Source organism: Bipolaris zeicola (assembly GCF_000523435.1).
Source record: "Bipolaris zeicola 26-R-13 unplaced genomic scaffold scaffold_77, whole genome shotgun sequence".
In the NCBI taxonomy this organism is placed as follows: Eukaryota; Fungi; Ascomycota; class Dothideomycetes; order Pleosporales; family Pleosporaceae; genus Bipolaris; species Bipolaris zeicola.
The window spans coordinates 61,983-75,836 of record NW_006912126.1 but is presented as its reverse complement, the minus strand read 5'-3'; the positions used below and the strand labels follow the sequence as shown (position 1 = coordinate 75,836).

General features: G+C 50.5%; 5 protein-coding genes across 5 annotated transcripts; 3 read left to right on the top strand and 2 right to left on the bottom strand.

Moving 5' to 3' along the window:
• Nucleotides 1-2: 2 nt before the first annotated feature.
• Nucleotides 3-1,529, bottom strand: COCCADRAFT_96565 (uncharacterized protein; the record flags this gene model as incomplete). Its single annotated transcript, XM_007714268.1, has 3 exons — nucleotides 3-290; nucleotides 346-1,267; nucleotides 1,312-1,529. The coding sequence occupies 3 exons, from the start codon at nucleotides 1,527-1,529 to the stop codon at nucleotides 3-5; spliced, it is 1,428 nt and encodes a 475-aa protein (XP_007712458.1).
• Nucleotides 1,530-2,232: 703 nt separating this feature from the next.
• On the top strand, nucleotides 2,233-4,803 carry COCCADRAFT_96499 (uncharacterized protein; the record flags this gene model as incomplete). The annotated part of the gene is made up of 7 exons (XM_007714267.1): nucleotides 2,233-2,274; nucleotides 2,330-2,356; nucleotides 2,453-2,637; nucleotides 2,687-3,029; nucleotides 3,079-3,159; nucleotides 3,205-4,348; nucleotides 4,403-4,803. 7 exons carry the CDS (start codon nucleotides 2,233-2,235, stop codon nucleotides 4,801-4,803), a joined length of 2,223 nt encoding a protein of 740 aa, XP_007712457.1.
• Nucleotides 4,804-6,692: 1,889 nt separating this feature from the next.
• Nucleotides 6,693-8,224, top strand: COCCADRAFT_5186 (glycoside hydrolase family 132 protein; the record flags this gene model as incomplete). Its single annotated transcript, XM_007714244.1, has 3 exons — nucleotides 6,693-7,677; nucleotides 7,723-8,126; nucleotides 8,177-8,224. The coding sequence occupies 3 exons, from the start codon at nucleotides 6,693-6,695 to the stop codon at nucleotides 8,222-8,224; spliced, it is 1,437 nt and encodes a 478-aa protein (XP_007712434.1).
• A 1,202-nt stretch (nucleotides 8,225-9,426) lies between these two features.
• Nucleotides 9,427-11,223, bottom strand: COCCADRAFT_36920 (uncharacterized protein; the record flags this gene model as incomplete). Its single annotated transcript, XM_007714266.1, has 2 exons — nucleotides 9,427-10,996; nucleotides 11,183-11,223. 2 exons carry the CDS (start codon nucleotides 11,221-11,223, stop codon nucleotides 9,427-9,429), a joined length of 1,611 nt encoding a protein of 536 aa, XP_007712456.1.
• A 1,515-nt stretch (nucleotides 11,224-12,738) lies between these two features.
• Nucleotides 12,739-13,759, top strand: COCCADRAFT_36919 (uncharacterized protein; the record flags this gene model as incomplete). Its single annotated transcript, XM_007714265.1, has 4 exons — nucleotides 12,739-12,888; nucleotides 13,055-13,303; nucleotides 13,352-13,657; nucleotides 13,706-13,759. 4 exons carry the CDS (start codon nucleotides 12,739-12,741, stop codon nucleotides 13,757-13,759), a joined length of 759 nt encoding a protein of 252 aa, XP_007712455.1.
• Nucleotides 13,760-13,854: the final 95 nt, after the last annotated feature.

Here is a 13,854-nt window from a genome sequence, read left to right as displayed (position 1 = left end):
TTTTATGATCCCTTGGTAATCATCTCCGTCATCTCTTCTGTCGTCTTTCCGGCTCGCGAGGACTTGATGACGGTCTGAATCATATCTTCGACAGCGTCCCAGTCCGATGTGTCGATGGGGTGTAGGTCGGTCCTGAAGTATGAGGCAATCGCGTGCAGTTGCTGCCAGCTTGCCTTGTCGTGTACAAAGGTCAAAGCAACACCGACACGTCCGAAACGACCGGTGCGACCAATGCGGTGGAGGTAGGTCTCGGGGTCTGCATCAATGCCGTTTGCCATGGTCGGGACATCCTGAGATCTTGTTAGTGCCGTTACTTGGGCCAAAGTTAATGAAGTTATGACTTACATAGTTGATAACCATGGTGACGGACTGTACATCGATACCACGCGCGAGCACGTTGGTGGTGATGAGAACCTTGGCCTCTCCAGAACGGAACTGGTCAATGATACGGTCACGCTCGGGACCCTCTAGAGCACCGCTCAGTTGCGCGACCTTGTGGCCCTCGGCTACCATGCGCTGCTCCAGCTCCTCGGCAGTCTTTCGTGTACGCACGAAAATGATGGACGAAGCTTGCGTCATCAAGCCGTAGAATTTGAGTAGAGTGGCGTATTTGTCATTGTCCTTGTCGATATCAATGTACAATTGCTTGATACCTTCGATGGTCAGCTCCTCGTGTGCTAGAGTAAGTGTGTTTGCGTTGGGCGCGAAACGCTTCGCATATGCGATGACATTGGGCGGGAAGGTAGCAGAGAAGAGGACAGTCTGAATATCCTTGGGTAGCAGTGCCTTGACACGGGTACATTGGTCACCCAGACCCTGCTGGTCTAGCATGTTGTCTGCCTCATCCAAGACGAGGATCTTGATGTACTTGGAGTTGATCAACCGCCGCCTGAGCATGTCCTGGACTGTTCCTGGTGTGCCGACCAGGACCTGCGCATTGAACTGCTGTCCTCTACGTGACGGGTCAGGAATGGCAGCCATGGTCTTGAGACCGTCCATGAACTGTCCCATGTGAGTGATGACACCCAAAATCTGACGAGCAAGCTCTCGACTGGGCGCGAGCGCCAATGCCTGGGGTTCGGGGTTGGCGAGGTCGATGCGGGAAAGGATGTTGAGTGAAAAGGCAGCAGTCTTGCCAGTTCCGGATTGAGATTGTGCAATCATGTTGGTTGGTGGGTTCAACAGAAGTAGAGGCAAGGCCTTTTCTTGAACTTTGGACGGTTTGCGGAAATTCATGTTGCGGATGCCCTTGAGGAGTGCCTCGGAGCTGCATTTGTTAGTTTGTCCAGGCGGCGAGAGCGTCCAGCTTACAGTTGCAGGTCTTCGAATGACTTGACCGAGAACAGAGGGTTGTTCGGGTCGGCCTGCAAGTCGGCAAGCTTGACCTCGACATTGAACTTGGTGTCGGTCAGTTCAGAGCCATTGCCCTCTGGGCCGCTGCCGTCGACCTGAGATTGCTCGACTGATTCTGATGGTGTCTCTGCGGCAGCAGCATCTTGCTTGATAGGTGTCTCCTCCGCTGACGACATGGCTGGCGGCTACTGTAGTTCGCGTTGCGGGCGGTGAAGTTGAGTATCTCGCGGCCTGGTGGTCTCGGCGGTGTTGTTGTAGTATGGGCGGTGTTCTTTATGTTTTGGAGGCAATTCGATAAACAGATATATAGTCGCGTTGGTGGACACGCGCGACTGGAAGAATATGCTGTTGTTGTTGGAGTATGTACAGGGCACCGCGTTGGAAATTGTGAGAGCTCCAGAGAGCAGCTTTTGGCGGGGCTATGGCGCTAGCCGGATTTAGCGCCCGCGCTCGCGTTGCATGGACAGGGCCCAGCGTACGTAAGTACATATGTACGTATCCTGTGAGCATACTGCATCTTGTCGCGACCAAGCAAAGCGCCCACCTTTTTATGCGTATGCAGACTTGTGTGGCTCACACTAAGTGTTGTTCACAGTAGAGAATAGTGATATATACCAAACACAAGACCGTACTGCTGCAGCAACGTCATCGGATCAGATCCCGGCCTTCCCTGCCCGGCGCGAGCACCGCCTCCTCCTGCCTCCTGCCCCACTCTTGGGCATCCCATTCCCAAGGCTCCTTGTACATACATACATACATACATACATACATACACTCCACGTAACCCTCGCTGTCTTTGCCCCGGAAGTTCTTCACCCTCTATGTCTGGGGTGCCCATCTCCACCCTTGCAGCGTTCGACCCATAGCTTTCCACGAATCATGGATGTTGATATTGCGCCCCAGTTCGGCGCTGAACTCAAGGTATGCGAACGCGACTGTGCCACACCACCGAACATGTGTTAACTGAGAACCCCAGGATGGCTTCAAGAATGTAAACGCTTGGGTATGTTACCTGCACCCTATTATGTCCGCCCTGCGCGCTCATGAACTGTGCGCGCTGTGAGGTTTGCGCTCCTGCCGCTAACGTGAGAGGCTCCAGGTCTCCGGCGGTATCTCCTGGCTAGATGACATTCAGCAATTCTACCGCGAACGAAGCGCCATAGAGAAGGAGTATTCGGCGAAGCTGAGCGCATTAGCCAAAAAGTATTACGAAAAGAAGGCAAAGAAGCAGAGCAGCTTGAGTGTCGGCGACAACCCCACGGTCACTCCCGGCTCTCTGGAAAGGTACGGCTTCCGCTGCCATGGCATGAGGTCAACTAACGACAGCTTCCAGCGCTTCCATGACCACATGGGGAGTCCAGTTGAGCACTCTCGAATCTCGCGCAGCCGAACATGAACAATTCGCCGGCGCCCTCATTACACAACTGGCTGACCCCCTCAAGGTCCTTGGAACGAGGACCGAAGAATTGCGCAAACTTCACGGAGACTACGCAGCCAAGTTGGAAAAAGAAAGGGATAACCAATACGCGGAGTTGCGCAAACAAAAGGGCAAATATGACAGCGTCTGCCAGGAGGTCGAGAGTCGGCGCAAGAAAGTTGACACTGCGTTCGACCATGGCAAAGCAAAGGCTCGTAATGCATTTGAGCAACAGCAAGTCGAAATGCGCAATGTCAAAGTAGGTGACGCGCACCAAGTTTTGGTGTTCGATTGCTAATCTCTCACAGAACACTTATTTGATTAGCATTAATGTGACCAACAAGCAAAAGGCGATGTACTACCATGAGTATGTTCCTGAGCTACTAGATGTAAGTACCCTCACGGACAATTCAGGGCACTGTTGACCATCGCAGAGCCTGCAAGATCTTTCCGAAACACGAGTCCACAAGTTAAATACTATATGGTCGCTTGCCGCAGAGATCGAGACTCAAACGCTTACCCGAAGTACGGAGTATATGAAGCATCTGGCTGGCGAGATTCCGCGCAACAACCCCTTACTTGACTCTATGATGTTTGTGCGACACAATGCCGGTCCATGGCAAGAGCCAGGCGATTTCCAATTTGAGCCCAGTCCTGTGTGGTTGGACGATGCCAATATCGCCGTCGACGAGTCCGCGACCGTGTTCTTGCGCAACGTACTTACAAAATCAAAGTCTTCATTGGGAGAGCATAAACGGGAGCTCGAGAAAAAGCGCAAGGAGGTAGAGAATGCTAAAGCGGTACGACAAAAAGTAAGAGAAGGAAAGGATAAGAGGGACGAGGTGGAAATTGTTCGCGCCATCTTTGCGATACAGGAAGCGATGCATGAAGTCGAGCGCCAGAAAGTCAGCGCCGAAGTCGAAGTTTCTACAATTACTTCCGTTGTGGGTGATCTTAGCATTGGCGCAAGAAACCACAACTTCAAATCTCAAACATTCAAGATACCTACAAATTGCGACCTCTGCGGGGATCGGATATGGGGTCTATCTGCAAAAGGCTTCGATTGTAAAGACTGTGGTTACACATGCCATAGCAAGTGCGAGATGAAGGTCCCTGCAGACTGCCCTGGAGAACAGACCAAAGAAGCGAAGAAGAAACTGAAGGATGAACGACAGAAGGCTGCGCACACTGTAACCGCAACGAACGGTACCGCAACGAGCTCGGGTGCAGAAATGCCGCGACTAGGAAGGAGCGATACAGTGAACTCGATGAACACGCTGAGCTCTGGCTACTCAGCAACCGCACAGCGATCGATAGCCGGAGGAGCCATGTCGCCGACCGTCGAAGAAACCCCCCCGCCTCCAGAAAAGAAAGCACCAGCGCCAGCCCCAGGTCCTAGGAGGAACCGGATAGTCGCACCCCCACCTGCCCAATACATCAAGGCTGACGACGATATTCCGACTCCCACATCAAAATCTGCTGAACCAAAGGGCAGAATGCTGTATGCTTACCAAGAAAACGGCGATGGCGAGGTGACCGTGTCTGAGGGTACTGATGTCACTATACTAGAACCTGATGGTATGTCTATTGTGATTCTCACTTAAGTTCAAGTTACTGATATATTATTACCAGATGGATCTGGATGGATCAAGGTTCGCGCTGGCTTCAAAGAAGGCCTCGTTCCTGCAGCGTATGTGGAGATAATAGCAGCAACTCCACCCACTACAGCCTCTACATTCTCATCAGCGCGCCCAGACTCGACATACTCTGCATCTTCTGCGTCGACATCAAATTTGAACTCGGCCGCTCCCGTTAAGAAGAAGGGCCCAGCTGTAGCGCCAAAACGTGGCGCAAAGAAGCTCAAATACGTCGAAGCACTATATGATTACACTGCGCAAACCGACGTGGAGCATTCCATGGTAGAAGGAGACCGCTTCGTGCTCATTAATATGGACGCTGGCGACGGGTGGGCAGATGTAGAAAAAGATGGTGTCGTACGCAGTGTTCCCGCGAATTACATTCATCTAGTTTAGGCCACTCGCCTTGTATCAGTCCGAGAGATGGGCACTTTCTGATAGGGCAGCTGGCTCATTGTATCATTAGGGTCAAGATGGCAAACAAAAGGGCGCTCTTTGTCGCCAATATGGCTTGATATTCTGTACATAGTTTTAAAAACTATCATTATTCGAGGACTGAATCTTATCGGCCACTACTACTGTTCCTAGTACATGGATTGCAGAGGAGCCACTTCGGAATGGAAGTTGGCTGTGTTACACCAGGCCTGCGTGAGAACGGGCATGGTCGCAAATACCTACTGTTACTTCAATGTCCATTGTAGAAATGCCTGCATAATCAACTCCAATTCCACGCCTGGATCCACCATCCACCTTTCTGCATTTCCTTATCATGAGCGTCATCACATTTGATTGTGTTATGCTGTATCCGATAACGTGGCATCTTATCACTTGCAACCACCTAACACAGTATATGCCAAGGCTTTGCAAAACATGACAACAGGGCTACATGAAAGTATGAGGTTTGCGGCACATTGGCTTCAAGGAGTACCTGGTAGTCCTTTCGCTACGTAGTTTGATTCAGTATACAGTTTCGTCGTGGGTCAACTTGGGTTGGTCTGCTCAATTGACCGGTTGGCATGCTGGCGGAAAGAGGTATGATCGAACTGGGCGCACATGCACTGAGTCGCGCAATACCACGTTCTTTGCAACACGTGTGGGGGTGGAGAAAGGTCATTATATTTTATGGTTCACAGTTGGTGCTGAATATCGTGTCTGACTGCCCTCTACTATTCTCTATACCAACAAGACGCATGCACATGGTGGTGATAGAATAGCGTTAGGCTGCCTACATTCACACCCGCTATGCAAAATGAAGATTACAAATACAATTTTGAGAAGAAATCTTGCTAATATGACGTCAAGAAACAAGCAGAATAGTCTGACTATGACGGTTGCTGGTGCGACAATCCACGCTCGTGGAATATGTGGGCATGTGGTTGGACATGAGCTAGCTCAGGGGCAGTGTTGCACAAATTATCCACGTAAGACTAACCCACATGGAAACTAACTTTTGTCCTATGAAATGATTTAATTTGGCGGGTTTCTTATCTCTCACTACGCGACAGGCTGATGCTTGGTCCTGAAGCTATGCAACCATGGTTTTACAGCCAAGAACTGTATACTTGACAGTCGCACAGTCTGACAAACTGGAAATGCATTAGATAAATTGAAGCAATACGCCTGAATAGACGTATGAAGAGACATATACAGACGAGAGTCAATTTCTTTTACTCGTCCTTCATTCCGTCCCGCTTGTTTCTACAATCGCAGTCACTCCCTCTTCACCTGCTTGAGAGGTGACTATGGGCCTCTTAAGCCCGCCGCTCCTTTTCAATCTTCAAATAGGCAACTGCCAATTGATTGAGAGGGGTAATAGCTATCTATTGTGCGCCGCTTGCTTCCTTCCTGCCTCCTTTACAAACAGAGTAGTCCACTAGCGAAGGCGTGTCTTGGCACAGGCATACAAACAAACTGCGTTTGTCCTCTACCTCCCTGTATGAGACGCTCTACAAATCCTGCTCACAAATCATCATTCACACTCAGTTCAGTCGTTCCCTCCGTCACAGCCATTATTTTGTGCCTACACCTGGAGCTCCATCTCCATTCCACTCATTAAACACTATCAGCATACTTCGACGCCTCACACGCGGACCCAAGCAAGACCAAAGCGAGCAAACATTGCTTTAAATACCGCGAGATTTGAGCGCTGACTTGAAGTGCTTCTTTCGAGGGACAGAACAGGTTCGCTATACCACACTGCCCAACTTCATTGCAAAATTGACCTCCAATTGCTGGATTAATCAGCCATTTGTCGCAAAACCATTACACCAAAACGAGACTGAAAGATGAAGATTCAGTACGTCGTTACTGCTACCGCGCTCGCTGCAGTCACGTCAGCTAAACCGCATCACTTGCACCAACGGGCCTATTCTCAAAACGCGGTCAAACGCGACATTGTCTATGCCCCGGCCGCGACCGAGACGCAGATCGTGTACTGGCTCGATGACCATGCCATTTCTGAAGATGAGGTTCGTGAAGGTATCGCCAATGGCACTTTGATGTGGGGGCCGGGCAACATCTTGTCATCAACAACCGATCCACATGTCGCACTGCCTACTTCGCCGCCAACCCCTGACTGCGAAGGGCAGGCTACAGAGATCGGTCCTGGTACGGCAATCGAAGAAGTTGTAGAAGTCGAGCCAGACGAAGATCACCCCGAAGAGCCTGTTGACGACCATCCCGAAGAGCCCATCAACAATCCCCAGGCTAAGCCGGAAGAGCCTGCAACTGAGGCACCACCAGACAGTGTCACTCCTCCAGATACTCCAGTCTTACAGCAGCCAGATACTCCATCGAACCCTTGGATTGACTTGGTCGACAAAGATGGGCATTGTGCTGAATGCGATAAGGTATTCCCGAACAGTGAGATCGCTTGCACCGAGTTTCCCCACGGGTATGGCGCATTACCCATCGACCATGAAGGCTTAGGTGGATGGTCCGGCATACAGGACCCGCAATATGTAGGATCTGGTGGTTTCGATGATATTATGACCGTTGTCAAGGGCTCGTGTTCGGACGGTACTTGCTGCAAACCAGGGAGGTACTGTTCGTATGGATGCCCAAACCCATACCTCAAGGCTTCCTTCCCATCCACTCAAGGAAGGCACGGCCAGACTGTGGGTGGCCTATACTGCAACAAAGATGGTTACCTGGAAATGGCTGATGGTAAGATTGCCGATACGTTATGCGTCCCAGGCTCCAAGAAGATGGGTGTAAAGGTGCAGAACAACCTATCGCAGACTGTATCGTTCTGTCGCACTGACTATCCAGGTTAGTATTCTTGATACGGGGGATGGTTGATTCTGACATGAATAGGTACTGAATCCATGACCTTTCCCGTTACTGTTGGACCAGGTCAGACCGGTTTTCTTGCCAACCCCGACCAGCAGACGTACTTCTTCTGGCAGGGCAAGAGGACCTCGGCCCAGTACTACGTTAATAAGCAAGGCATACCTGAGGACGAAGCCTGCACTTGGGGTACGGAGATGGGAGGTAAAGGCAACTGGGCGCCAGCAGTCTTCGGCACTTCATTTGACGACGGTCCTGTTCAGCAGGGTTTCTCTAGCTTGAAGCAAAATGAGCTGTGCAAGCAGGAACGGCTCGGGTACGATATCACGTTCGTCGGAGATGGCGTCGTCTCGGCATGCAGGTACAAGAGCGCCACCAACCAATGGTGTGAGGGTGACCAGTGTTGGGAGGATCCAGATCGTGGCTGCACTGTAGGTCATACCTTCATTGTCCGCCGCACGGAACTAACTCTCTATCCTAGGCTGCTATCAGGCACGGAGACCTTACTGTGGTACTTTCGGAAGGATAGTGACATCCAATGTCGCCTCGTGCACCGACCTAGCCTTCTCACCGCCACTTTCTTCTCCTTGACACGCTTGCCAGAGTGTCATGTCTTCTTGTAACATTTTTTCCCTCTTTCTACTACTGTTACATTAGTCACCGATCTGGCTCATGTCTTTCTGGTCCATACTTTCTGCCATGTCGAAAGTTGCAAGGGGCTGTGACGAACTATTTTGACGGGATCTTTTGGAGGACTTGAGGCTCTTTTGAGGTAGGTTTCCAGACATGCTTTCTTTCATCAGGTTCATGTACAAAATTTCTTTTCTTCTGCAAGGGCGTTATTCGGACTAGCATGAGAGTGGATGACGAGTTATTTGGGAATGGATCATTTCGGATTCGAGAAAGATGGATGGCTTTCGATCGCTAGTGGTAAGTGAGGTAGGGTTTGGTGATATGCCTCTTCTATAGTGAATGGTATCAGTTAGCCATCTCCTATCTTTCTATTGCATGACGAGTTTTGCGCATGAAAAGTATTGCATGTAAAATCACTGTTGGCAGGTAAGAGAAGTAGATGAACACGTCTGGATTTTGAATTGAAGATATAAATCATGTATTCTGAAAAGGATAATCATGGCAACATGTCGGCCTCCCACGTCTCGCGCCCAACGCGCAGGGTATCGTATCGGTATGAAGATAAAAAAAAGCAAACAATGCAGTTTCAAAAACAAGTTCCTCCGACCCGCAGAACAATATTTGCGTCCAACGCTCTTTTCTGTATGTATACAAACCAACCCGCAGTCACTCCACACTGTGTGACATACAAACATACACAGGAAGCAAACAAAGCATTGTAAGTATGAAGGAGTCGAGATAAGGTTGGAGTAGGGATTGTCGGGCCGAGTCTCGATGCCGTGTTTTGTCTTACAGTCTGGATGTTCTTCGGTTCCATGTAGGCAAAGCCTTTTAGACTAAGCGAAAGACCAGAGTAGACTTTTTTTTGTTAAATCCGTTGGGTACCATCGTTGGGAACTTCATTGCCAATGACTCATGACGGTCTCAAGGAATTTTGGAGTAGGATACAAACTGCTTAAAGCGTATGAATCCATGAAGGCGGAGAAGGTGACGTCTGCGTTTCGAGTGTTATGGATAGCAGAGTCTGGTATTCCAGAGCGACCAGTTACATGAACTAACTTGTGTCGATACCAACGGTAAAACCGCGCGTATCCCCAATTACATGGTTGAACTAGGGCCTACTGGGAAGTTCATGAAATCCGTTGGATCGTTCATGTTGAGGCCAAGATCAGGGGTAAAATTGGGAAAAGCGTTTTGTTCCGCGGTCGAGATGTCCTCAAGCTGCTCTCCAGTATGGCCGCCATGTGTTAGACAGCCTACACATGCGCATCCGTCCCCGCATTGGCAAGTTCCCGAGGCATCTGAGCAGCCTGGTAAAGTCATCTCATTCCAAAAGTATGATGACGGCGAAAGAGTGGGGGTATCTTCATCTTTGCTGTCGCTAGGGCTATCAGCAGCAGGTGAACCTGCTCCTTCCTCGGTCTTCAAAGGTATGTGGTTTTCGGCGCCAGCAATAGAAGCAGCATAATTAACATTTCTCAAAAAGGGAACCTGTGACATGTCGGGTACTGTATTGAGTGGCTGTTGCCAGTTTCCGGGTATCGGCATGGATTGGCTGTGTTTTGCCGGCAAGTTGAGACCGACCTGAAAGCTCATTTGTGTTGGGGTAGGCGTTGTCATGCCTTGTGACATTGCGTCGTAACTCATTCTGTGACCAGCTTCAGCTCCGTAACCTGGTTGATGAGGGTATGTTGGCATATCATAAAGAGGTGGGACCATGCCTCCAAAACCGCCAGTGTACTGAAAGTGAGCCATCACCCTGACATACTCCATCATGGTGGCATTGTTCGGATGGGCGGCGCATCCGAAGCAGCTACATGATTCACCGCAGTGGCAATTGTGTTCAGGACCATGCTGGCCAACCGAAGAAGTGTTCATATGCGGTGACATGGGCGTGTTCACTCCTGGACTCATTGGTACTGGGTTGTTCTGATGATAAGCCGCTGCCGCATGGTTGTAGATCGGTGTACCAAGGCCAAAAGGGTTTGGTGTAGTGGGCGACATTGCCTGAGGAGAGAACATCTGATACTGTGGTGGCAATATTCCTGGAGGTTGAGGCGGGAACTGAAATGATTGCCCGGTATGTTGGTAACTATTCGGCTGGCAACTTGTATGTGTTTGCTTGGATGGCCCAGAACAACAAGACTTTTTCTGCACTGGCGGCTCTGGAGCTGGATTGGGTTTGTTGCCACAGCATCCTCCTGTCTGAACTGGCGCCAACGCCAGCTTCGGCTTGCAACAGCTCGAGATGGATTCACTTTGAGCAGGCAGTAGGCGTGGAGTTGAGCTTGCACTTGATGGTAGGGATGGGGCATTGCTACCGCTTGTCTCGGAAGGGGTTTGTGTGTTCGAAGAGGTGTCGGTTTCGGCGTCTAGACCGGCTCGGATAGCCTTGTCTAGGTAAAAGGGGGTGACGGCCGTAGATTTTCGTCTACCCTTTGATATCCGACTATTTCCAACAATGGTAGCTGTGGGCGCTTCTCGTTCGGACGGACAGGCGCATTGTGAGGTTTTGGGGATCGTGTAGTTGATAACAACACGCTCGCAGCTGCATGAACCAGTCGGATGCGGGCAGCTACTCAAAGGTCGACCAGGCTTCCGAACCTCAACCAGTACTCGGTCTCTGTGGTCGCATTTTGAGGAGCGATGACCGCGGATGCACGGGCCACTGGATTAGGTTAGTATCTCTTCACGGTGAAGGAGTGCGGTCAAAGGGTACGCCGCGTGCCTGAGAGGTGGGATATTGCATATTCAGAGAATCTTTGGCGCAGGCTGTACGCATGCAAGAGATTATGCAGTCAGAGTTTTCAGGAGGAAAAACCGATAGCAAGCTCCCAGAGATATGAAAACTTACCAGGCCACCTTCTTACGCTCTCCGTTGACTTCGGCCCACATGGTGCGGGGGTTGTAATGATTCCAGAGGAAATTTGCTCAGTCTGCAGCAAGTGACGACCAGTAACGCAGTGGATCCGGTATCAAAGAACAAAGTTGCTGGTGGGTTGGAAGAGCGAACGTCCACCACGCACGCACACGTGCGAGCGGGTTACAGAGGGGTACAGTGGCGTGTGGCGCGGGATGTAACCAAGAACCCTGCGTAAGGGACCCTTGTCGACGGGGGCAATAGCCAACGGGCTCGACTGTGGTCAGCTTGACCGTCCGGATGTGAGGAAGTAGATTGGATGCCAGATCTGACCTGGCATGTGTGATCTGTTAAGGGTCCAGTTCCAGATGGCTGGAGGGTCGATAATCCTGGAAATTACCGACGGATAGCGGCCACTAAACGCGAGTGTGGTGGTGCTTCATGCAGCAGTAGCGATTGTGAGCAGGAAGCGGTTGAAAGCCGGGTCGGTACGCACGGCCTACGCCGGGGTTGAGCGAAGCAATGTAATGGGGCCAGATGTACCGAGGAAAAGCAACGGAAGCAGAGCAGTAAGAACCCACGTTAACAAGCAAATGACCCAGCATAAGTTGTCCGGGAATGGCTGGCCTGTTCAGATACAGCGTGGATTGTGACGTATAGCACCTGACCGTCAGGCCATAGAACAGATACAGCAATCAGTTTCTCGCGTGGTGCATCGATGAAGGTCCTAGAGCCACGGCGTCAAGGCGCGGGAGATCTCTGGTTGGCGCTCAAAGGGTTGTGGTGAAGTGTGTGGATGGGAGGGTCGCCAGAAGATGGATTGGGTTTAGTGCCTTAGCGTGAGCAAGTTTCTTACTAAGAGGCTTTAGTTGCTTCACATCTGGTAGATAGGGAAGGTACGTACATGTGAGAGAAGAAATGCCGGCCAACAAGCCGTTTGGTGGACTACAAAGAGGAAGAGAGCCGGTTGCAACGGCGCGTGTGCAAGTGGCGATGAATGACCAGGTGGCACGAAGAGGATCGCTTTGCCGGTGAAGGTTTGTGGGACCACGGAAACCATATCGCGGCTACCGGGTATTAGACTGAGACGTGGGGATATGGAGTCGCTGTGCCGTGGGTATTTTTGGCCTGTCTTTGCACTTGAGCACTGCGATACCACCATGGGCAAGTGCGTAGCTGTTACCCTCGACTTGGGTGGCAGCGTGCGCACCCATCGTGGCGCCAACACCTCCACGCTACTCGAGCCGCCCTAAACTTACCCAAAGTCCGAGTGACACTGGATGCAACAACAGGCGAGATTCGCTAAGGGTGAAAAGATTATACGATGTGCTTGAAATTGCCCTGACCCCATGACGACAAGCCGTCTGCTAGTCCAGACGATGGTGTTCTGGAAAGCTGCCCAATCAAGTAGACAAGATGGTGGCTCGGATGGCTAGTGTGGCTGGGGTGGCTAGTGGAGCACGTGACCTTGCCTGTGGCTCATCGCTCTGGATTACCCGAATTTCAATCACGAGCCAAGACATTCCCTTCGTAACGTCGTTCTTTTCACCATGACATCAGACGCTGAAGATGAGGGGCTGGACCTATTCCAGGAGCCCGCTGATTACTACCAGCCAGAAAAACAGGCAACTTTTGCCTCTCACAAACTGCTTTCCGGCAAAGATCTTACTGTCCGGCTCGTGGGACACAATCCATTGTGGGTAAGACCCCATTCATACAGTAATAGTTCCAAACACAGCATAGAACTTCTATCCATGCTCGGTTTCTAAACAATAGTTCTCCTGGATTTTTCATCAGCCTGCCAGTCCATACTATAGATTTTCTGGCTACCCCACTCTTTCAACGTATACTCACTGAAATAATCAGGGCCACTTCCTATGGAATGCGGGGCGGACAATCTCAATATATCTGGAAGAAAATGCAGATGAACTTGTGAAAGACAAGACTGTGTTGGAGTTAGGCGCCGGAGCGGGACTTCCTAGTCTCGTTTGTGCGCTCAAAGGTGCTGCACAGACGGTAGTCACTGACTACCCTGATGCCGACCTAATCGATAACTTGCGATACAACATAGACCACTGCGAGCTACTTTCTAAGCCACCAAGTATTGTGGCCGAGGTTCGTAGCCGCTATTAGGTTTGACAGACTTCACTGACAAGTGCGCAGGGCTACCTTTGGGGTGCACCCATCAAAGATCTGACCAAGCATCTTGATAATGACTCAGGTTTTGATGTTTTGATCTTGGCTGACCTTCTTTTCAACCACTCGGAACATGAAAAGCTTATCAAGACGGTGGAGTTGACACTGAAAAAGGCATCCACCTCTCGGGCCTTTGTCTTCTTCTCTCCTTACCGACCTTGGTTATACGAAAAGGACATGGCGTTCTTTGATATAGCCAGAAATGCTGGATTCACCGTAAAGAAGATGTTTGAGAAGGTAATGGACAAGGTCATGTTCGAGGAAGATCCAGGGGTAAGTCCCGTCAGTTTATAAATTCCGAGACATTACTGACTCTAGCAGGATGAACTCCTTCGCCGTACGGTTTTTGCCTACGAGATGATTTGGGGAACCTGATTGGGCCCAGAGTTCTAGCTGCGAATGAACTTTGAAAGATCAAATCTCGCAGTCTTGGGCATCTTATGAGAACATATATTATTGATTCCATATGC